At 42.9% G+C, this 23,727-nt stretch overlaps 1 protein-coding gene across 14 annotated transcripts in view; it reads left to right on the top strand.

Moving 5' to 3' along the window:
• The window catches only part of LOC308182811 (uncharacterized protein), a 207,307-nt gene that overhangs the window by 103,411 nt on the left and 80,169 nt on the right, over positions 1-23,727 (top strand). For 10 of the 14 annotated variants that reach the window (XM_080568029.1, XM_080568030.1, XM_080568017.1 and 7 more), the window contains 7 exons: positions 14,512-14,673; positions 14,948-17,146; positions 17,271-17,459; positions 19,016-19,133; positions 20,272-20,359; positions 20,761-20,949; positions 21,457-21,565. In XM_080568029.1, the coding sequence (XP_080424155.1) occupies positions 17,402-17,459; positions 19,016-19,133; positions 20,272-20,359; positions 20,761-20,949; positions 21,457-21,565 (562 nt within the window). In that variant the 5' untranslated portion in view covers positions 14,512-14,673; positions 14,948-17,146; positions 17,271-17,401. Of the gene's footprint in view, positions 1-10,272; positions 17,460-19,015; positions 19,134-20,271; positions 20,360-20,760; positions 20,950-21,456; positions 21,566-23,727 lie in introns of all 14 variants that reach the window. The other 4 variants (XM_080568027.1, XM_080568028.1, XM_080568024.1 and 1 more) reach the window with 4 other exon arrangements.

The raw sequence follows: 23,727 nt of genomic DNA, 5'->3' as shown, positions 1-23,727 counted from the left end.
TGGGCTGTCTTGCTAGAGGAGGTGGAACAAGGAAACAAAAGGCTTTTACTGTTCAGCATGCTGTCTCTGTTTCCCCCTGTGACCTTACTGCAGCACCTAATGTGTTTGTAAAGAGACCGCTGACCTGGGGCTTGTTAATTAGTGTCCCTGTGTGATCCGAACGGCTGGCCTTCTGCTTGTCAGGTCAGGTAGGCTGTAAAACCAGGCAGAAAGTGCTGCCTTTCTAATGAACTGTTAAAAATAAGTACCAATTAAAGCATTAAATAAGCTCTTCTCCTGAACCAGCCATTTTTGTTGGTTATTAAATTAGATTGCAACACAAGAAAAGCCATTAGCAGGGACCATTTGTAGCAGAGTGGTATTGCTCTTTGTTTGCATTAGCCAAAGTAGACGAGAGGAGTTGATGGCTTTGTGGGTTTGCTTGGAAGGTAGGTTAACAGCAGAAAGGTGAATGCCTGCCATGGAAGTGTCTGGAAGCTGGCGCGATCACTTCAGATGGGCAGGTAGGGACCCAGAGCCACATATGGTGTGCGCAAATTGATGTGATGGACCTGAGGCTCTTGAGGGCTCTCATGTCAGAAGAGCCTGGGGGGGGAGCTAGGAACTTTGTTCACTGCTGTGGGGCTTGTTTAAAATCTTAGCAATGTCAATGATGTGCCTGTAAAACAAGATTGTGTGAGGCAAGCTGTTCGGAAAGTTTTGGGATATGAAGCGAGGTGGAAGCATTAGTAGGAGTTGTATGTCAAGGGATGGTTCTTCCGTCTGACATTCTCAGCAGGTTGTGTAGTTAGTATTATCTTCTCAGCTTGGGGAAATGAAGACAGCCTGTCTGATGTAACTGATGTTATTGCAGAACAGCAAGGGAAGGACCTGACTTCAAGCTCCCCAAGTGCTACTAAATCCGAGCCCTTAACACCACTGAGATAAAATAGTGGAGTGTATGGATTAGAGGGTTGTTCAGGAACAGCTCTACAGGTGTGTTAATTTTGGTACTCCGTGGGACCATGTGGAAATCACACTATGGTCAGCAGGACTAGAGCAGTGATGGTCCCCCTGTACTCTGCTCTAGTGAGGCCGCACCTCGAGTACCATGTTCAGTTTTGGGCCTCTCAGCACAAGGAGGACATCAAGGTGCTGGAGTGTGCCCAGAGAAGGGCAACAAAGCTGGTGAAGGGCCTGGAGAACAAGTCTTGTGAGGAGCAGCTGAGGGAGCTGCGGTTAGCATGGGAGAAGAGAAGGCTCAGGGGAACCTTATTGTACTTCACAGTTACCTTAATGGGGGTTGTAGTGAGGTGGGGATTGGGCTCTTCTCATCACTTGGTGCTTGGGAGGGGAGATGACCTCAAGTTGTGCCAGGGAGGTTTAGGTTGGGTATTAGGAGAAATATCTTTACCAAAAGGGTTGTGCAGCACTGGAATAGGCTGCCCAGGGAAGTGGTTGAGGCACCATCCCTGGAGGTCTTCAAGAAATATGTAGATGTAGAACTGAGCAGCACGGTTTGGTGGTGGACTTTAGTACTAGGTTAAAGGTTGGACTAGATGATCTTGGAGGTCTTTCCCAGCCTGAATGACGTTACAGTTCTGTGCTTCTAAGTGTGGTCAGGCTTTTGCTCATTTGAGTTCTTGGGGATGGAAAATGGTTAAAAGTGGAGTGGTGGCAAGTGGGTGCCTCCTAAACTCTGAACTGAAGCAGTTCCCTAGCTTGGCAGCTCAGCTTGCCTGGGGTGATGACAAGAAGCTGTCCACTGATGGCTAAATCAACTCAGCTTCTGTAAGTGGAGGACTGGGCATTGCAGCTGTTGATGCTGCAGTGTTTAAGGCAAATTCACAATAAAGCTGAAAAATTTTCAGGGATTCAGTATCTAGAAGGATATTATAATATTTGAGGGAAGATAAAAACCAAAATCTTACTGTGGCAGGTCTCTTTACCTTCTCTGTCTACACCTGTGGGATGACTTTTCTTTATAACTGCTGTGTATTGAGACTGAATGTCATTTAAGTGTGTGGTGCTGGGCCCAAAAGGAAAAGGACTGGAATTTAATGGGAATTGAGACTCATGCAATTTTTATAGAGATGTAATCAAGTTGTCTAAATTATTTGTTTAAATAAAGCCTTGTAGAGTTTAATGGAAAACATAGTTCTCTACAGGCCTTATTGATACACTCTTGGAATTTCTGCAGCAGGGGTTTGCTCTGTATTAAATTTGAAAGTCTTACAGCAAGACTGGCATTTTCCATTAAATTCTGCAAGGCACTACAGAAATGCCTCATGGTATTTGACAACTTTAAAAATACTGCAGTGCATTCTTCTCTGAAGAGCTCAGTTGTTGTCTTGGAACAGATGGTGTTTTTGAAGGTCCCTGGGCTCTGTCACTAACCTTTGGGGAAAGCTTGCTTTTTCATGGAGGGAGAGGCTCTACCTTTGCACTGCTGATTTCAATTCCTTCCAGGAGGGGGAGGCAGGCACTTGGAGGAGTGGCATCTTGCAGTGAGTTCTCTATGGAAGACGTAGCTTAGTAAATCTGTCTTGACTGGGGGGACATTTGTGTGTGAGTTTTTAAAAATTCACTCATTCAGTGGAGAAGCAGTACCTGGACTGATGCTGATGGGAGAGTACAGTTATGTATATGTAATATAAAATGTCCTCTTAGACTTTTGCTTGCTCTTCATAGAGCAGTAACTGTTGCCATCTATTAGATTCTCTTCTTTACACATGGCTTCTGTACAGCTATGAAAATGTAGCACACATCAGGGCAGTTTACCTCTGGACCTGTCTAATTGTGGTATGTGAAGTGTCTTCTGCTCCTCGTGTGTTTCTTTTAGGGCAACTATCAGTATTTCTGTTCTACTGAGTGAATGCAAAGCATAAAGCATCTTAACGGCACTCCAGTCCCTTTGTGAAATAATATTCAGTCCCTCCATCCTGTGCAATCCAGCCAGTTTTCCTTGTGTTTACTTGGCTTGTTAGAATGATGCTTCCAACTTCACAGATCATCAGCAGGGGGCTGAAAAATCAATTCTGTCTCCCTGTACTCCCACAACCAGAGATGGATTTTGTCTCCATAGGTGAGTACTAATAGAAGCTAGCAAGATGGACTGCTTCATGCTTTCAAGCATGCTGGCGGTGATAAGGATGGGTAGTGTGATTGGCCTTGCAGAGTTTCCATTTTACATGACTGTTGTAAATAGATGCACATTTCTATCCACTGAATTTTACCTTTGACTTGAATCAGGGCAAAACAGTTCTGTGCATACATAAAAGGTGCTGGGATGATGGATGTGCTGGCTTTTTCCTGTCTACTCATTGCATCTATCAGTCAGATCCCTACAGAGTAGACAATGTTTCAAGTACTCAACTTTGACCTGTAATGAGCATTAATGATCACTGGCTCATTTAGTCCTTGGCGTCTGTTTGCCAATAAAACTGCTGATTGCCTGTTTTGGGGAAGGCAATAGAAGCTTTTTTTATTGTGAAGTTGCATACAACTTCATCCACTGAACAACTATCATATGGTAAAGCTTCTTGTCACTACTGCTGTGGGCTAGTTTAATACTAGTGACCATATGCTTATAGAAATCGCTTCTTAGTGTCACTCCCCTGAGTTTGTGAAACTGTATCTTCAACAGAATACATGCATGCCCAGCCAATGTCACCATCCCTACCAGCACCAACGCTAAGTGCGATAGTTCGAGGTGTTGCCACTAAGTGACACTTTCTTCTGGCTTGCAAAATGTTGGAAGGCAGTGCTGGTTTGAAGTTTTGATGGTGTCGTGAAATGCCGGCTGTAGTCTGCTGTGCAGTTAAATAGATCACGAAAGGGAAACTAGGTTCAAAGCCAAATGGGTTTTCGCAACAAAAGCCACAGCATTTGGTGGCATAACAAAACATTTTGGCTGTCATCTGATTTTGATCTAATACAGCTTTTCAAAATCATGTTAAATTACTTGTGCAGGCTTAATAAATTGAACGACTTTGTTAGGATTGGAATGGTACGTTCTTAATGTTGGTGTCACCTGATCTACATTATTGCGTGTGTGTATTACCCTATTAAATGTGAAGGGGACCTAAACCTGAGAGGTGAGGTTGCAGGCTTGTACTGGTGCTGTTGCCACTGTACAGAGCAGTGTATTGCAAGGGTCTTCAACTGTTGCTAAAATAAGCAACTGATAGTATTACGCAGGTTGGCTAGATCAAATATCTGTATGCTACAGAAGCATTGCTGTTCTGCTGAGACTTGGGTTGTGTCTGCACAGTGTTATGCTTCCCTGTATATCTGAACTCTCCTTTGTGCAGGATAGGCATGTCCACGCTGTCCTAGGGGGCAGCAAGATCAGCCTCGGTCCTGGATTTCAGGTTTTAGTTGCCTGAGCATCAGGTGGGAACTTGTACTGAGTAAGTGGAAGAAAGAGCCCATGAGCCTTATCTCTCAGGCAGCTGCTCAGCTGGCAAGCTGCAGATGTCCCCTAAGAGGGATGCTCTTGGAAATTTCATAGACAAACAATAATTAAAGCAATAACCATTCTGAATATAAATTCTGTTCAGAGCTGGCATTTAAATGATTTTTTCCCCTGAAATAGGGATGGGGAAAGGAGAATAATTGAAACAATCTTCATAGCGAATGCTATGTGAGTGACTTTGTGGCTTTCTAGAGGAAAACTGACCATCCAAAAATCTAACCAATGCTTTTTAGAGTTTTGACACTCATTTTTCAAATGTAAATAGAATGTGTCAAAATACAGGGAGAACAAGGATTTGGGCTTTGTAGGTTTTTTTCTTTTGTTTTTTTTTTTTCTACTAGATATTTTTGACCCAGTGAAATTAAATAATCCCTTTCCTACTTGAATTTCCGGTAAGAGAATCTAGCACATGATTGTGTTCTTGGAAATTGGTCGTACAGGCTTTCTAGGTAAGCTGATGATTTAGAACAAGTCCAGCTGTGAGCGATGGGTAATTCCTGTAAGAGACTGGCTGCTGGGATCTCTCGAAACATTAACACAAGTCATTCAGTGCCAAGAGTTGCAAATACCTGCTGGTCAAGGAGTAGGTGGAGGGGTGGGGGAAAAAGTCTGCTTAAATTCTGTTCTTGACTAAATATTCTCATGAAGAGATTTTAGTAAGGGCCCAAATTCTGCCATTCTTATTCACGTGGATAAGAATAGCTAAGAGTACTAGGTGGCTTCTTGCCCGAAGCAGTTTAATTGATGAGGAATGTCCAGGTCCGCTGCCTTGGCTAAAAGCATTTCAAAGTGATCTTGAAGCATAGGAAAGGAATCCTTTGCTACCTTAGTTCCGCAGCAGCAATGATGAATAATTTGGAAGTCAGCTGTATAGAATCATAGAAGGATTCGGATTGGAAGGGACCTTAAGATCATCTAGGTCCTGCCCCTCTGCTGCAGGCAAAGACCCCTCGCATCAGACCAGGCTGCTCAAAGCCCCATCCAACCTGGCCTTGGCATGACTTTGTAGAAGGGAGAAGAGCTTGCTCAAGTAAGGCTCTACTCCCCCTGCTCAGACAATCTTGGATTTTTCCACTTGTGCCGGCATAATAGAAAAATGAAAACAAGCTGCTTTGGCTCTTGTTCCTGCTCCTTTCAGCCACCCTCTTTTCTATGAGGAAGGTGATGAGACAGGAAAGGTAATGCTGTAACAGGAGGAGGCTAGGGCAAGATAATTGCGAAGGAGTTGAAAGGAGAGAAGCTTGCTAATTAAAATGTGACAACAATAACCAGGCAACTAAACTAACCCCTGGGTTAAACTGTCACAACACTGAAAGTTACAAAACTAAATGCAATCCCTGTGCTGCGTCAAAGAAAACCACAATTTGGCCCCTTTTTAAACAAAAGGAATCCTTCTGAAGAGAGGATTCTCAGGAAAATGCAGTGCAAAAGGGAAGGAATGCAAACTAGGGAGAAACAGGTTGTTAGTATGCTTTCTACTGCAGACATGAGATTATAAAGGATGAAATCAAAGCACTGACCATTTCAGCAGAACTCATAAGATGTGACAAGTTACCTTGTTTTGCTTGGGTTCACACCCTTTTAATTCCTAACGATGTGTACATGCATATAGTTTTCTCTTGATGCTGAAAAACTTGGGCAGTAGAACAATAGCATCTGCATACACTTCTGCTGCCTAGCTCTCTGGCAAGCAGGAGATAACTAGATTGAATAGCCCCACTGTAGATGAAGGGAAAAATCACCTTGACAATCTGTAGGATTCTGTTACTAACACATCTTAGTGGTAGGACTAGGTATCAAGCCTGGTCTGTTGGAGTAGGTGAAAGTTGTGCTGTTGTCAGTTGCCCTAAGTTCTGTTTTTCTTAGTTTCTGCTGATGTTTTGCACTTGAAATGCTGCATGAGAATGTCAGATATATTTCTAGGCCCCAAATGTTTCCTTGGCTTTGGATCTTAAGTCTGAGGAATGGGTGTGTTACCCTGAGTTCATGAAATGGCAACTTCTGGAAAACATCTGTAGGCCAGGAGAGCGACTGTTAGGTCAGCTAATCTAACTCTGTGCAGCTCAGAATTTTGTTGAAATTTGTTCTGAGTGGGGGTTGTGATTGGGTCAAGCATAGCTCCTAGGAAGGCACCTACTTTTGATTTGAATGCATGGAGACAGAGGTCTGGTTGCTTCCTTCAAACTAGAGGTTTGGTTTGGTTTTTGAAGGCAGTCCTCGATTTAGAGGAGTTTAGTTTGAAGGTTATCAAGTCTTGTTATGTCTTAGGTTAAAAATCTGTTGGTACCATATGGTTTCTCCCCATTAAATTAGTAGTATGCCCAAGTGACTCTGGCCTACTGTTGAAGATTACCAGATTCCTCAGCCTTCCTCTAAAGTCTATTCTCCCATTGAAAAAATAACAATCTTGTGCAGTGTTCTGGTGTAACATCTCTCATTAGAAGCTGGTGTTGAGTTCAGTGCTGTTATTCCTTCCTAATTGCGTATGCAGAGGTTTGTCATCAGCCCTAAAACTGAAGGACATTGAACTCTTTGTGGATGTCAACAGAAAACTGAGCGAGGTGTCTGACATGAGATGTGAAGACAGGCCCTCGTGTCCCACTTGCTGAGCACTTTATGGCCTGGTGATACCTACCCTGTGTTCAGGGTAGACCACCTGCACTATAAATGTCATGTAAGACGTAGCGTACTCAAAGTATGAAACAAGCTTTTGCAATCAGTATAAAAGAAGCTAATAGTGAGCTTGCAATCGTTCCTTTATGCCGTGTGCTAGTCTGTCCATTTTGTTTGAGAAGCTAAGCTAACATACTACCTCCAGACCACACAGGAGCTAGTAAGAGATGCTGTAACTGATGGGAGATGCTAAAGGGCTTGTTTGACACAGCTGTAATGACACTGCTGATAACAGGGAAGCTGTGGTTCAGCATAGTCTTCTCAAACAGCACATTACTCAATGAGTGGGAAACATTTCAGCAGAATTAATCACTACCTAGAAAACAATTTCATGCTAGGGTAAACAGGAATTAAAAATAAAAAATAAAAAAAAAATCGTGGGCTGGCTCACAACCCAAGCCTTGGCTTTCAGAAACAAATGGAAAAAAGGAAAGATGGGTACCTCAAAGTGTGGCTGCACACCTGCTCCCACAGATATGTTTTGGGGGTGAGGCTGGCCTAGGTAAAGATCAGTGGGACAGTTGCCAACTGATCATAGTTTTATAAAGTACTTAGCTTCCTGCAGTAATTGCCTGGGTAAATATACAGCTTAAGCTGTGGGGAAGGAGGGATAATAGTATTTGAGTGAATGGGAGGACACATTAGCACCTTGCAGATTTAGGATGCAACACAAAAGGTCCAAGGGTACACCCAAATATTTAAAATCAGTTTATCTACAGATTAATTTATCAGCTAGTCTCTGTAGGGCTGTGCAGACCATTTTAGCTTGTGACAGATTTTTCTATATAATAAGCTCTCTTAGCTAGAGGACTACACAGGTGGAAGAAACTTTGAAATGTATCACTTCTGTGGATCAAAAGCTCACAGATAATAGCCCCGAAGTCAATACTTTGCTGCTTGCTGGATCTAAAAAGCTTTTTTTTTTTTGAGGTATTAGGCTAATGTTTGAATCTCATGCATTCAGTCAGGTGCTATGGTAATGTGGATAGCAGCTGAAACTGCTTGTGTGCAGAGGTGCCTGGTTCTTGTTGAACCAGGAGGAGGTCCCGAAGTTAAGGAGTTCAGTGACTTAGACTTGAGTTCAGTTCCTGCTGTGCCGTATGTGTCCTTCGTGGTCTTAGACAAGGCACTACAATGAAGATGAATGGCTGCTTTTACTGTTGTCCTATAACACTGCCACTTTGGGAAGGTTCACGGCCATGTAACGAAGCAGGAGCCACAACTCCAGACAGCTACCTTCTGCACTTCAGGGCAAGTCCTTTACAGATGTAAGAAATCAGCTTGGTAGAAAACATGTAAGGCTACAACAGCATGTTGTAAATGCCTAAAGGGTTAGATGTATGGTTAGCATATGATGGGATAGAAGCCCTGAAAATTCCTCTTGATGTTTGCATCGTGTGCCTCAGTATCTCAAGTACAGGATACAATTGCTGCCCTGCCTCATGATGTTCACGTGAGAGAACACACTAGGTAAAGAGTTTGCAAAGAAAAGTAATAGCTCTCAGAGTGTACTAAGAACACTGTTCCCTGCCAAATGATCTTGATCTCTGCTTCTATTAAAAACTTGTTTCTAAAATCTGGAAGTTCCCATTGAACAAGTTTTTTCATGTGTCACCTTGAAGGATTTTTCAGACCCACAGAAGGGATCTTCCAGGAGAAAGTGTATACTTTGCAGTGCTGCTTCCTGAATGAGCCCCAGAACAGAATAAACACTAGCATGTGCAGTGTAGCTGTTATTGAAAGAAATAGGTTATTCTAACAATTGTGGAGCTAAGGCAAGTGAAGATCTCTTCAGCTCGTCATAACCAGGCTGGAGATAGCTCTGGAGGCTGTGCTATGTTCTTCTTAAAAATATGGTTGAGATTCAGAAAGGCAGTCGCAAAAGCTAGCTGAAGCTATTGAAAGGGAGAAGAGGGCTGAATTCAAGCACTTGAATGAAAGGAGTCTACACAACTGGACCGATCTTAACATATTAAAATACTTGTTTCTTCAATAGGTAAAGTTGTGTGACACCTCTACAGTAAGTAAAAGTAGAAAAAATGAAGTGAAGTAGCTATTAAGATATCTAAGCCTGTTTAGAAATAATGATTCTGAACTATTTCAGACACTGTTCAGGAGGGTACATCAGCATTGCATATAAAGCTAGTGTTATTTTTTCTGTTCTTAACATTTCTAACTGCTGCAAGGCATCTCTTGAACTCCACCTGTAGTTATATGATACAGGCTGTGTAAACCTTCCAGGGATAAACAGGCACCCAGCCACCTGTGAGTGGCAAAATGAGTCTGAGTCACATGCTGAAAAGACCCTGAAATCAGGATCCTGTGGTTGTTTACTAGCTTCAGGAAGCTAAAGGCAATATTTAAATATCTGCTTCCCCTCATCTCAGGTGCGATGGGGAAAGGCATGAATGCAAAACAAAACTAATGGGGTAGCATAAGTCGTTAGAGCTCATATCCTTGCCTTGGTAACTGCCTTCAGACTGCTCTTGCTGTAACAACCTGTGATATGAGGCAGCTGAGCTGCAAGGAACAACAGGTTCAACTGACTGCATCCCAGCTTGTCGATGTACGTGTGCTAGGCCAGACTCTGCTCTCCTCTGTGCAGAGGTGCCTATAAAGTCGCGTGGCACTTGGAGTGGTTTCTTTAACATGCATAAAATCCAACCTTCTCCGGCACCCTGGAGGTGTGTGATGGTAGTACTGTGACCACCTCTGACAAATCTTGTGCTGCCTGGAGGGCTGTAGCGTGTTCTGTATCTCTGCATTCAGCTAGCTACACTATTTAATATTTAATGGTTTTGCCTTTCAATTAAATTCCTGATGGGATATGACTAGCCTGAAGTTTTCTTCCTGGCTGGACAGACACAGTGGCTTCGTCTGTCCTGTTAGAAGCCATTTGTCACTTTAATGGAATTCTCAGATTCAGATACTGAAGCATCTAATTTTTCAGTACTTCAGGATGAAGAGACTGAGAAATCATTGTGTGCCTCTGATGGGTTATGTGAGGTCCCTTAATATAACACTTGCAGCCTTTGACAAATTACTAGCCTGATGTTTCTGAAAGGCTAGTTTTTTCTTGAAATATCTCTTCAGTCACTCTGTATTCTGCTGCTGGCACTCACTTCAGTCTTCTTTTTTTCTAGGCTTTGGCACTAGAGCTGCTGCTTTGGCCTTGGAGACTTCTGACAGTCCAATTTCCCAAGCTAAAACCTTTCTGCAAGGTCTTAGCAGGCTTTTAAAAAGGGAGTTACTTCAGCTCCTCTGTGACAGGATCCAGATTTCTAGAGGATGCAGTAGGCTTTAAGCTTATTCTCATCTGGAAGAAGTAAGACTCCCTTTTTCCTAAGGGCCACTTGCCCCATTCTCTTGAGCGTAAGTCAACAATGATCATACAGTGGTCTTCTAGTACGTAGTGCAGAATGAGTGATTGTACTAATTAAGAATTCAGGCAAAAAATATCTAATGGAAGTGGTGGGGGCAATTTCAAATAAAATGTTGCAAACTTTTCCAGGTCACCAGCTAATGCCGCTTTTCTCTTGCGGTAGCAATTTCTTTTTTCTAATAAAATGCATGACAGTGTCTTACCGAAGAAAAGCTCTGGTGCTGCGAGGAGCCTTTGAAGTTAAGATCCTTTCTGGACTGCATGCCGCTTCGTGCCCGTTACAGGACTGAATCTGTTGGTTTTTTTTTTTTTAAACCCCTGTGCTTTGTTCTTCTGCAGTTTGCTTTGTACTTGTGAATCAAATACCTTTCCATAGCTGTATTTACTGGAAGAGAGCATGCTATTACAGCACCTCATTCACATACATCCAGAGAGGAGGCGAATAAACAGCTGCAGCTGGCACATTCAACACACAGTTGGGTTTCCATTCTGTGGAGATTTGCATTAAATGACCATGTTTGCCCTATATTCTGCTGTAAAAATAACAGCTTTCTATTCCTGTTTCATAGAAAATATGTAAATAGTGTCACCGCCAACCACCCAACTGCACCATTCTGTAACAGGGCTACTATAAAACGGCCTCTAATCTATCAGAGAGACTACTCTGCCCGGTCATTCACTGATGAATACTGCTGTACTGTTACACCCTAGCTCTACATTGCCCCTATTTACCCGTCATACCCTCTCCATATACTGGCTCTACATGCGGACTGATCTAATGCTGGGAGGCTTTTGCTGTTTTCAGAGTCAGAAAACACTGCTCTGTTTCCAGTTATGGGAGATAAAATTAACAAGGCTGCAGCTGTTTGGTAGTACTTTTTATTAATCACAAACACTGTTTATTTTATTAAAAATATTAAATGAAGATCTACTGCGGTACATGTGGGCATCACTTTAATAGCACCAACTGTTTTATTATCCCAGTCTGATAAAATTGGAGATGAAGTTCAGCTATGGGCATAAAATTCACAACTGATAGCACTGTTTTAGTTCAGCCCCTTTCTGATTCTAACCTATCCCAGCTTCTAACATGTTTATCAGCCCTGTTCCTTTTGTTACACACTGATCTCCATCAACTTTTGGATGTCATTGTCTGTCTGTGAAGACCATGGTGCTTGCAAGGAGAGATGCCCTAGAGTAATTTTTCTGAGCTGGGTCAAGAGACAACAAAGGACTGAGATCCTTGAAACATGCTCAGGCAGAAGCTAAAGATCTCTTCTAGACCACACACTCTGAATGGAATTATTTTTGCCTGCTTTGTAGCAAAATCCTAGAATCCCTGTGTTGCTTTTCCAAAATATTTTCTTCTTTGCTGGTCCTATTCAAGGCTAAGATTTCACTAGCACACAATGGAGGTGTAGCCAACCCTATTTATTATTCTGTATGCTCAAAAATATTCCCCTTGTTCTCTTTAACAAGCCCTCTGCATGTTTGTCCTGCTTCTTCCTCTAGGTAATTTCAGCATCAGGTTGCTTTGGTAGCTAAGCACTGGCCCGCTTCCTCTCATTTCATTTTCTGAAGAGTCAGCTCTGATTCACTGAGCTTACAGTCCAGTCCTCCTGCTTAAGGAACAGGCAGCAGCACCAAGTCAGCATCACTGATTACATTCCTGTCTATTCATTTACTTCAGAGCAACGAACAAAATGCATTTGTTAACCTATCCCTCCCTACACCTTCCAGACCATGTTTAATATTGCAGTAGTGGAAACTTCAGAAGACAGCGTTATAGCTGTTCAGTGTGATTTTGGATTTCCTTTTTGACACTGAATCTGTGCAGGATGTTAATCCAGCTCAAGGAGAGGAAGGCAGCTGGAGTTGTCCTTGCTGCTGGGCACAGCAGGAGCTGAGGGGCTATGGGCAATGGAGGTTAAAAGGCACTTAGCCTTCCCAGGCCCCTTTACTAAGAGCAGTGCAAAGAAATACAAGGCTTTGAGCATTGTCTTACCGGAGTATAATTTTCTTAAACTGCAATGGAATTATGTAATCATTTTAACAAATGCTGCCTGAGTCCACTCAGAGTGCAGCTATCTAAGAAGGTACCAATAGAAGTATGTGTGGTGATGAAGCAGGCTTTATGAAATTTTGGAAGTCTTGCCTGCCCTGCAATGATGTCCAGAGACAACCCTGTGCTGCGTTTTATAATTAGCTGTCTACCAGAGAAAATCAAAACCTGTGGGAGAATAAACCAAGGAAGGGGTCAGCCTGTTCTGGCCCAGTTTCTAACATCTGCATTTTCTGCTAGCCCTTGGTGAAGGCAGGATGTTGGGAAAATGGTCTGAGCTGGTATGGGAATGGGCCAAGCGCTCTGAGTTTGATGTGGTGTGGGACAGGAGGCAGGGTTGTCTGCTCCGTGGGTATGGGTACTGAGCAGACCAAGCACATCTTACCCATTTGAGAGAAACAGATGACATTTTTTGTCATTACTTTTTGCTTAAACTATAGGAGCACCTGTTGTTAAGACAGTTTCTCCCAGCTGAGCCTCTTTGCATGTGTGTCTTCGCCTACCTGTGCTGCCTCTCATGCTGTGTGTATGTGAATGCTATAAGGCTTTGCTAATACAGCAAATTTTGGTTATTTCTTGTTGGTCCTAACTCTTTCAGAGTTGATAAGCAGTGTTGGTATTAGGTGTGCACACTGTTGGGTGAAATCTTAGTCCTGCAGAAATCCAAGAGTTTTTTGCTGTTGATTTCTCCAGAGCTAGGATTTCCTCCCTTTTTTTCTGCCTCCACACCTTTCCCTACTGCTGCTTTTATGCTGCTCTAATTCGTTGGCCACCTATGTTGGGTCTACTGCAGGTGATTTGGGAAAGCTGTTCTGCATCTTAATCTCAATTTGCATGAAGATCTTTGTGTTATTCTATGTTATAACCATTTAACTTCGCTCTCTTTTCAAAGTTTATTGCCTTTATAAATTTACCATTTAATTTTGTTAGTTCGGTAGGGATAAAGTTTAGCATGCAAAACAGCATGCAAAATAAAGTTATGAGATAATTTTACACTGCTATTTTACTGCTGTTGTTGCTCACATAAGGAGAAAAACTTTAATTTATCCGTGAAGGATAGCTGAGTGTTGGGTGTCTGTTGGCACCCTGACTGTGATGGTATCTGCATTTAACGTGTCACTGAACTTTGCTGTGCCTTGTTTAAACCTCACAGCTTTTTTCGTCAGCACTCGACTTGTTCTGGGACCGTATAACAGGAAAATAGCCTCTGTATCACTGCAGCATCGCTGAGTATATCTGCAGGCTCCATACTGGGAGGTATTGCTATCTTGTGACATCCAGCCCTGTGCTAAGGGCTTTAATGCTAAGGGCATGTTAATGAACATTTGGGCTGTGTGCATAGTGGGGCACTGCAGCAGCCCCTAAGCAGATGAGAATTATGCACGTGGTTTACAGGTGTCAGTAGCAGGGGCTTGCAGAGTTGTTTCTGATGGTTTGTGTGTAAATATATGCATGTGTTCATGCAAGAAAGATGTGGCCCTGACTTTGCAGCTCTGAAGGTGGAATATTAATGCATTAATCCTTAGGTATGCGAGCAGCACTATCTGCACAATAATAAGGAAAAAAGAGAGAGGGAAGTGGATGGGAGGAGACTCCACCCTTAGCCGTTTGCATAATTCCTGCCATTTTATGAGATAAGTGGGGGCATAAAGTTGAAATGTACTTGTTTATGTACAGGAACAAAGCATGTTTTTGATTCAAACTCACAGATCTTTTCCTTCTGTGTTAATGAGAAATTTCTAAAAGCTGTTGAAGAACTTCTATCTGTGCAAATATAAGTAATGAAACTATTCTCAATGTGATTTCTACTTCCTGCCTCTCTCCACAGTTTTGAGCCCATTGTGCCTCCTTTTCCCTCCCTGCTCCCTTCTCCCCAGAAGACTTACTGTGGGTAAAATGAGATTTGCAAATTTGCGTATTTGCATGCTTTTCATTTAGGAAATGGACTTTTTATGAGGTTTGATGGCTGAGGAAAATTGCCTACACAGAAAGCGAACTAATTTCAGTGTGACTGACTGCAGCTTTCTGCAAGGTGAGGTGTATTCCCTGGCACTTCAGGTGAAGAGCAGAGATCACAAGAAGGTACTTTTCTGCTATAAGGTAAGTAGTAATGCTTCTTAGACATCCAGTGGTTTATTGCTGTTGGCAGTGAGCTGAGCAGAATGAATTTTGGTGTTCAAAGCAAGGAAAATAGTACCTGTCTGTTTTGTGAAGGACCACTAGTATAATTTTGGGACTGACCAAATAGTTCAAGAAAGACGGGAACCCTTTTAATATACAGCCAGGTCTGCTGAAGCAATAGTCAAGTCACTGGTGGAGAGAGGATGAATATGTCAATTCTGGAAACCAAACTGTTTTTTGTTTTTTTCCGAAGGAATGAATATGCTGATACTCGCCAGTCATACAGTCTCCAATGCCTCCAGCCAAGAAAAGGACACACCTATTTATTTTCCACGCTGGAGTCTTCTTCACGTATCTGTACATTACTTCTGTCAGCCCAGATTTATAATTCAATCTGCATCTATTTGTTTCGTGACAGAAGAGGAAAAAATAATAGCAAAACTCTGTTTTCTTTATAGTCAGGAATGGATAGCTACGGCTTACCGTCCAGTGCAAACTGCACGGGGCTTTGTGATGTTTCAGATGAATGCTGCTGCTGCTCTGTGAAAGTAAATCGCAGCGTCCTGGAGCGAGTCCCAGGTTATTGTGCTGGTCTCCCAGCAGCTCATTTCTGTGGCAGCACAGAGAAGTCCGTCAGGCCAGATTCAGCTTCTTGCTGTTGCAGAGACGGACGAAGTGGGCTGGTCCAAAACTGGTGCTGATCCCCTGGATGTCAGAACCTGTGCTGAGAGGTTCAGAGTTCCGAATCGGGCAACCTCTATGGCCAGATAACGCTTCATGCTGTGCCAGCAGGGTGGGTGACCTGCTGTGAGTCAACGACCTGCTCAGACCTCAGCTGGCCAGAGGGAGGACTGACCATTTCTGCGCACCAAGTCGGTATTTCATTCCCCAACGAGTCCCCAGACAGGTGGCAGATGCTTTCTTTGTCCTAGTCTAGCACATGCCGCAGGGTTGGGTTTGACCTGAGTGTTATCTGTGCATAAATCTGATAATTTCACAGTTTATTAAGAAAATGGAAATGAGGCGATGTGAATCTAACCATTTTTCTTGCCTCTTCTGCCTTCTATTGCGTCTTCTGTGTTTTCTGAACTTTTCAAAGTACAAGGGGCAAGTGGGTCGAAAATGGGAAGAAAATTAGAAGCAGTTGGCCTGGTGCCTGCCTTTACACTGCGCTGATTAGGTTTTAATTGGCAATTCTTGTCTGTAATATAAGATAATTGCAGAGATTTCCAGGAATTGTGTGCAGAAGAGGAAGAAACAGATATATCTGAGTTCTACTGGAGGAGTTTAATTAAAGACTTTATAAAGTGCAACAGATGGTGCTTTGCTAGTTAGGAAGACGGGCGTGAGGCCTGTTTGCAGACACTCTGCCACCGTGGTTAGGGCTTCTGCGCCCTCCTGGCCGGAGATGCTCTGACATAATCTGGCATTAGAGGGCTCAAGCAATTCGAGGATAACAGGCACTTCATGTTCTGGTCCAAACTGCATACAGATCCTGTTCTGAAAAGGAAAATTAAATGGTCACAGAGTGAAATCCTTTGTGCATGTGGTAGGACTGCTCTTCCCAAAGTGAGCTTTGATTTCACTGGACTCTCCAGTTGTCCTCCTCAACTGCCCTCTTAAAGGCTTGCAGAAGTGAGAAGACACACGAGTGGCCATACAGATTTCTTAATAGAAACTCCAGTAGTACAGAAAATGGAGGATTTATTTATTTTTTTATTTGGACAGAAGTTCTCCCCAGTAATTCCATCTTAGTCAATGGGCATCCTTGGTCTGACTCGTGCATCCCAGTGGAATTGTGTCTGTGAAAGTTGGAAGACGTTTTTTTTTCTGTTGCTGGTAACTGATATGTTTCCAGAGCTCAAAGTAGCCTCTGGCTTCCAGGGGGTTCTACAGAAAGTTAAACGAAGAGAGGATATTGCAGCTTCCAGGGAAAAAAAAGGATCTCTTTGCAGTCTTCGTTGGAGCAGGTGCTGAATCTTTAATTTTTCATGTTACTTGTAAAAGTAGGAGAATTCTTTTTTAAACAGAAGCCTGCTGTGAAGTATAATGTGCATGAAAGTGCTTCAGGATATATTCTGCTTGTTTTACACTTGCAGAAGAACCCAAAGTTCTGTTTGCTCCCCAGCACTACCATAGCTTTCATGAAGTTTAGCCTTGTGCATCATCAAAAGGTATTTCTTACAACAAGAAAACTTAGCTAGAAGACAGGAGACTTTACAGGGGAGAATCTAATTTTACGAAGAATTCACCTGGGTTTTCAAATTCCAGGAAGAACCTGAAATTGCAGAACAAATAGACTGCAAAAATATTTCACATAGAGGCTGAAGAAGAATAAATTTTTGACCCTGTGGTGTCCTCTTCATATGGTTATCTTTCTGAGCAGCTAGACAGATCTGCAAGTTAATGACAAGTAAACGTGAAAGCTCCCTGCCCATAGGATGCTTGGAAGGTATGTGTTATGTTTGAAGGAGTTCTCTCACTTTTTAGCATCACTAATGCTAGGGGGGAGTTTACACGGGATTAGCTCTTTGGCCACCCTTTCTTTCTGCTGCTTGGTGTTTATTTCACTTCAGGCTGTACTGGAAAGTAATTACGTGGGAGGGATTTCGTTACATTGGGCTTCAGCAAAGGCGACGCCAGATGTTCAAGGAATGTTTTCAGCAGAGCCTCCGAGCATTTTCTTAAGAGCTGTTTACTAGCCCCCATGGCTAATGCTTTGAGTTGGTTGATTTTATTCTGTAGCTTCAGGATCTTGCTGACAGGTGAGTGGTTAACTTTCTTATTCAGGCAAACTTCTTGTTTTTGTTGTTGTATTGGTGCTGACACTGTTACCTTCTGAGAGCCGTAAGGAATTAGACATGACAGTTGCTTTGCTCATTCTGGTTATAAACTGATAAGTCTGGTTGCAGTTCATTCAAAAGCATAATATTTTTTTTTCCAATTCATCCAGGGAGAAAACAGGCAGAGAAAGGGGGTTGCTTTCATAAAGAAGTGTTAATCTTTTAAAAGGCAGAAAAGAACCAATGTGGCCATGTTTTGGGATAATGATAACACTAAGATGCTCGTTTGAGTGTGGAACAGACAGCTTAGTCTGAAAATGAAAAAAAAAAATCAGAATAAACTAGGTATATTATAAAATTTGAAATAAGAACTTTTCTGCACACCTGCACACTCATTTTTGGTGCTCAGGTACAGGCACACAGAGAAGCCCTTCGTGCAGAACTTCATGTAAAATCCTTGCTGTTATTATAGCAAAGTTGACTTTTCAAAACAGATGACTGTATTAGGACAGTGGCACATTAGAATCTAAATCTAATAGTCCTGCAAAATTAAGAAATGCAAAAAGGGAGCTAGTAACACTGTTGATTCCATGCTCTGAAGTTCAGGTTTTGCATACCTTACTCCTTACTGAGCTTTTATTACCTTTCTCTGACACAACGTGATGTGGAGCGACTTCCTCAAAAGGGGAGGTTAAAATTGTCTTCACTGAGTAGACTAGATACGTAAAGCAGAGAAAGATGGAGTGTCTTGGTTGAGATCACCCAGCACTGCAGTACCTCTGTCATCCTTTGGCTCTTTCCGCCAGACTGTGTTGTGTGCATTCTGACGAAAACATAGGTTTTCAGCTTTCTGGCAAACAAAATGTGACTTTTTTGAAAGATGATAAAGGCATCTTTGCCTACAGATAGCAGTTTGATTTGGTTTGATAAAGCATCTGAAATAGGGGTGCTGATCCAAAGCCTATTGGGATTTCCCTCAGAATTTTGTGGTTAGAGTATTTACCCACAGGTCTTACAGAAACTGATTTTCATGCTGGAAAAGAAACCTGTTCTTAATTTTAACCACCAATCTTCAGAGTGAGTGTGGTAATGGACATAATGGAATATAATGTTGCTGAATGGTAAAGCCAGAAATTTAGGTTTATTTCCAGTTTTGGTACTCTCTGGGTGGCTTTGGGAAGTCAGGTAATTCGTGTAGGTGTAACAGTAATAATAACAATGAGGCACTTGTTTAACAGCGGAACATGAGATTTACTGATTTAGTTTCCTTCTAATGAGATGCTTAGAATATTTCCAGTTTGGTTTTTAGTCATTACACTGCTGGGATGCTGCGTCCCATTCATTAACACCACTTCTCTATAAAGGCAAAGCAGCGCTGTTAATGCTAAAATAATGTATTAATAGAGCTGCTGCTATTAACACCAGTGATAGAGCTGTGCAGAAACTACATTATGGTGTAATAATAACTGGTAGTTTAGCTTGGAGGTTTCAGTGTTTGTTCTTTGCCACCTTAGATTTCTTCCTCTGCTTTCTTACAGGGACCTCCTCCCTCTCACCAGGGTGCAACGTGGACTGCCAGACCCAGTGTCTGATAGACTGCAGGCAGGGCCATTACTACACGGCTGGCAACTGCTTGGAGTGTCCAACAGGCTTCTAGTAAGTCTCCTTCCTTCCCTCTCGCTCAGCGTTTCTGCTCCTGCAATAAGAAGTTAAGCACTGGGGCATTTGCAATGTCCTCTTACATTGAGAAAATTCTGAGAGCTACCTCGTAATGCAGACCAGGAGGTGGGGCACAAAGTGTGGTGCTAGTTCCTCACAGATGAAAAATCAGCTGACTAGGAAAAACCACTATCTTCACATAATAAGGCTTTCTGGGGCTTTCTGCAGTGATTGGCACGTTCACAGTTCTCCTTAAAATCAATGGAAGTGTTTGTTCTTCAACACAATAGTGCTGTAGTCTAAGAAAGAAGGTGGGCAGCCTGTGTGTTCCTAGGAAGTGTAAGCTTGATGAAGCCAAATTCCCTCTGAGATTGCTTAGGACAGATTTTGTGTATTCTGTGTTGTGTATTTAGGAGGGGCAGGGTAGGAGTACTGTCTGTACTTGTAGTGGCAGCAAAGTGTAGGCTGAGTTTCAGCTTAAAAGGAGCACAAAGTGTCTGGCACTCGGTCCAGGGAAACCTGTCTTGGCAAATTTATTCTGTGTCCAGGTTGCTTATTTACTGGTACGCCAGTCAGAACATGGGATGTTAGCTGAGCACAGAACAGTAGCCTGAAAACAAGGAAGCCTGGGTACAAAGAGCAATGAGTTGCAGGGGCTCGTGGCTGATTTCTAGAGGTGCTGAAGCCAGGATGCTTCTGCCTTCCTCAGGAGAAAAACATTCAGGCTGCTTTCTCTGCCACACCCAGCTCACTTCAAATGCAAGAGGTAATGGTCATCTCGGAGTTCTCAGACATAATTCCAAACCAAGACTGTGAAAGACAGGTTTCATACAGACCATCCTGAGCCTAAGTTCAGGTTGCCAGGTCTCCTACTGCAATAACTACATCTGTGTCCATGGATGTGCAGTCCAAGCAGTGCACCTTGACCTCCCAAACACAATAAATGTATTAGCTCCCCCCAAGGTTCTGGAGTGATCTGACTTGAATTCACCCACCCATGGCTGAAGAAGCTTTTTGAGCAGTTGGTGATGGGTGTGGTTCTGTAGCTACACAACACCCATACTGGGCTGTAGGGGATGGAATTCCAAAGAAGTGGAAGAATTTAGTTTTAAAACTGTAATTCTTTTTGTTCCAGTTGCCCAGGGGGTCAAGCAGCTCCAAGGAAATGCCCACTGGGAACAGTGAATGAACTTACAGCTCAGGTGGATATCACAGCCTGCCAGGTAAGCTGGGGAAGGACAGCCAACAGGTGGAAGTAGTGTTTTCTACCTCTACTGGCATATGTTTTGAATCATCTGATTTTTAGCTTCTTTGTATATTTTGCAGACTAGTTTGAATTTTTCCAGGAAATTTCTTCTTGGTATTTGGCTCTGATTTGGCTCAGAGCAAGCTGGTTGTCCATCCAGGTAAACAGTGAGCAGCACTTTCTCTATTCATTCTTTGCACTACATTCTTTTGACAGTAAAAAGTATGTGTTGGGAATTCTCAAGAGTTCATAGGCCAGACTTTGAATTGCTTTCTTTCTAGCACTTGAGCTAAGGGTGTTTGAAACTTTTCTCTTGTACATTAGTCATGCAAAGAATATGTTGTTGTGGATCTAACAGTGTTTGTGATCTTACTGCAGGTTTGTCCCAATGGCTATCTCAGCCTAGAGAACAGAGCTGGGTGCCGTGCATGTCCAGCTGGCTATTCATGTGATCCACGCAGTGGTGTGCAGAGGAGCTGCAGTCCTGGTCAGTATTCTCCAGAGGGAGAGTTGGAGTGCCTGGAATGCCCAGATAATTACATCTGCCCAGATGGACGAGATAGACAGGTACAGAATGGGCATGTTACTTTTCAAGGGCAAATTTTCATTCTTCCTGACAGGCAGGGCCTAAATATGATTGTATTTTTGGGAGAGGACAGCCCTCTGGTTTAATAGGAGGATACTGCTGAACTTTCTTCAGCAAAGAAGAGTCCGAAACAGTTCAGTGGTGTAGTAGATGTAGGACTTCCCACAAATGGCCTGTATTAAGAGGAATAAATATTTCTCATCTAAAATTTGAGAGTGTTAGTGCTCACATCATCTGCCTACCACTAAAACCCTCAGCTGAGGCCCCAAAGGAGCTTGGAGTTTGAAGCATCATTTGTGCTTCTAGAAATTATCCCCGGAGAATATCCCTGAAACAGTGCTGGGAAGGAAGAGAGGACAGAGAAGGAGGAAGCACAAGACAGAGTGCAGTACTGGCTGATGTCCTGCTTCAGGTGTCCCTGGGATATAGCTTTGGATAGCAGTGGCCTTTTGGGCCTGTTGGGATGAGCTTGTCTTTTTTCCCCTTAGCATTGTTTGGTCGGGCAGGAGCCAGATCCAAGCCGCACTCGTTGTGTTACCTGCACCCTTGGTTCTTTCTCAACTGAAGATACTTCGATAAGCCAGCCCTGCCCAGCAGGTAAGTGCATCTCATGTGCATCTTATTTAGTCATTAAGATGTAGAACTTGAAGGAGACTATAATGACACTTGGCTCTGGTAAAATTTAGCCTGCAGTATTAGAACAGAGCTTGGCTCCTTCTGGTTACAGCAGAATTCGTGAGGTTAAGAAGTAATTCCTGAGATAAAGCAGGGCGCTGTTCAGAAGTGCTCATGAAAAACAAAGAATGAAGATGAGGGAACACTGAGAATCTCAGCTGGGGTTTGGTAGTCATCACACTTGCTGGGTTTATGGGAGAATCATGGAATCATAGGACATCCCACGTTGGAAGGAGTCCACAAGGATCACTGAGTCCAACTCCTGCCTCTACACAGAACTACTTAAAATTAAATCGTATGTCTAAGATCCAGCTAAGACGCCCAGCTGAGGTAGCCTTGGGACATACAGTAACATGTCTGAATGTGCAGATGTTGCTGAGCAGTGAGGGAAACTTTTGCTTTCTCTTCCCACACAGAAAGCAGCTCACTCTGATTTTAGCTTGTCAGCTGTAAACTTGCTACACACACAGTTAGAGCTTTCTCCACTTCAGGACCTCAATTCATTGGCCATGGCAACTTTGTGGTGGATGCTCTATTACCCAGGTGACAAATGCTTAGGTATTGGGGGTCAGATAAGGGTACAACGTGGTTCTCTTACGTAATTTCTCATTCTGCTTGACACTCAATAAAATCAAAATAGTCCCATGTTTAGGAAATTGCAGTGCGTCATTGTTGGGTGTGTCACAAATCCATCACTGATTCAGAATCAAGCAACAAGGAGAACAGGGTAGGAGGGACCATACTTTTGTTGCAGAACAATTATCTTCCTAAATTATAAAAGGCATAAGATGTCATTTCACATGGTGAATTAGCCAGAAACATCCTTCAAGGGAAATGATGGAGTAAGTTGGGAAGCTTCCTTAGGTTGCATGCTGTGGATGTTTGCTGTTTGGGAAGAAGCCTGATGCAAACAACAACAACAACAAACCTTGCACTTGCCCAGGCTGGTGGCCCGCCAGTCTTCACTGAGAGTACAGGTTAAGCCATTCCTGTAGTGAATGGCTGCTTGGTACAGCAGGGGGGGAAAGAGTTTTCTACGTTAAAATCCTGGCACGTCCTTCCTACATTCTAGAGAATGCTTACAAGCCTTCTGAGAATTTGGTAGCCCAAGGTTAGCTTCCTGTTGGGCAGTTCTCCTATGAAAAGTTGGGTGCCTTGGTGTACCTCTGAGGCCTTCCACAGAAGTTCTCTTCGGTTCTTTTGTACAGCACTCGGTAACAGTACAAGTGTGGTGCTGCAGGTAGCAGCAGTGTTGCTGATAATTCCCTCCACGTATCAGCAGACTTCAATTCACATTTCCTGGCCCTGCAAAACCCAAGCAAAATGGCCTGACAGGGAGAGCGTGGTGTAGCTGTGATTTTGCAAAAGAATATTTAATGTCACTACAGGGATGCAGTTCACAATCTGCAGTCCTACCAAGCTCTCCTCTCTCCTACGAGCCCTGTACTGCATGTGAAGATGAAGTATTTAATGAGCAGCTCCAGGTGCCTCCTGCAGAGTCACTGAACCCAGCAACTTAATTCTTACATCTGTAATTAGAATCCTTTTTATTAAATAATGACGGGTTCCTGTGCTTTGGATATGTTACCTCCTAGTAGAAGGAGAAATGGAGTAGCTACAGAGATCGTACTAGACCAAAGCCTCAGGAGTTTAGATCCAGCTACAATACACAGATGAAAAAACAGATGAGTTCCCATATTTCCAGTGCCTGGTATTAGGTGTTGTGAATAGTAAGCCATCTCTCATACGTAAATCATCCGTGGGAAGTGATGGTGGCTTTGTGGTTGTGTATCACATATCATATTGCACTTAACTGTTCATGGTGCTCTGTAGAGAGCCAACGTGCTAATTCTGACGCCATTAAAAATAATAATAGTCCAGGAAACACTGGCTTCTTTGGACTTAAGGAAGCATTTATAAACTCTGCTTAATAAAAGTTTGAACAAGTGAACAGATATATGTTAGTGTGTGGATTTTACAGTAACAGATTTGCTACTGTCTTATTGTTTAGAGCACAAGATCACCCTAAGCCGCAGTCAGATTTCAACTCCAGTCTATCAATCACAGAACCTGGAGAGAGCAAG

The sequence above is a fragment of the Anser brachyrhynchus genome, assembly GCF_964034855.1.
Source record: "Anser brachyrhynchus genome assembly, chromosome: 25".
In the NCBI taxonomy this organism is placed as follows: Eukaryota; Metazoa; Chordata; class Aves; order Anseriformes; family Anatidae; genus Anser; species Anser brachyrhynchus.
This window is presented reverse-complemented; position numbering and strand designations above follow the sequence as displayed.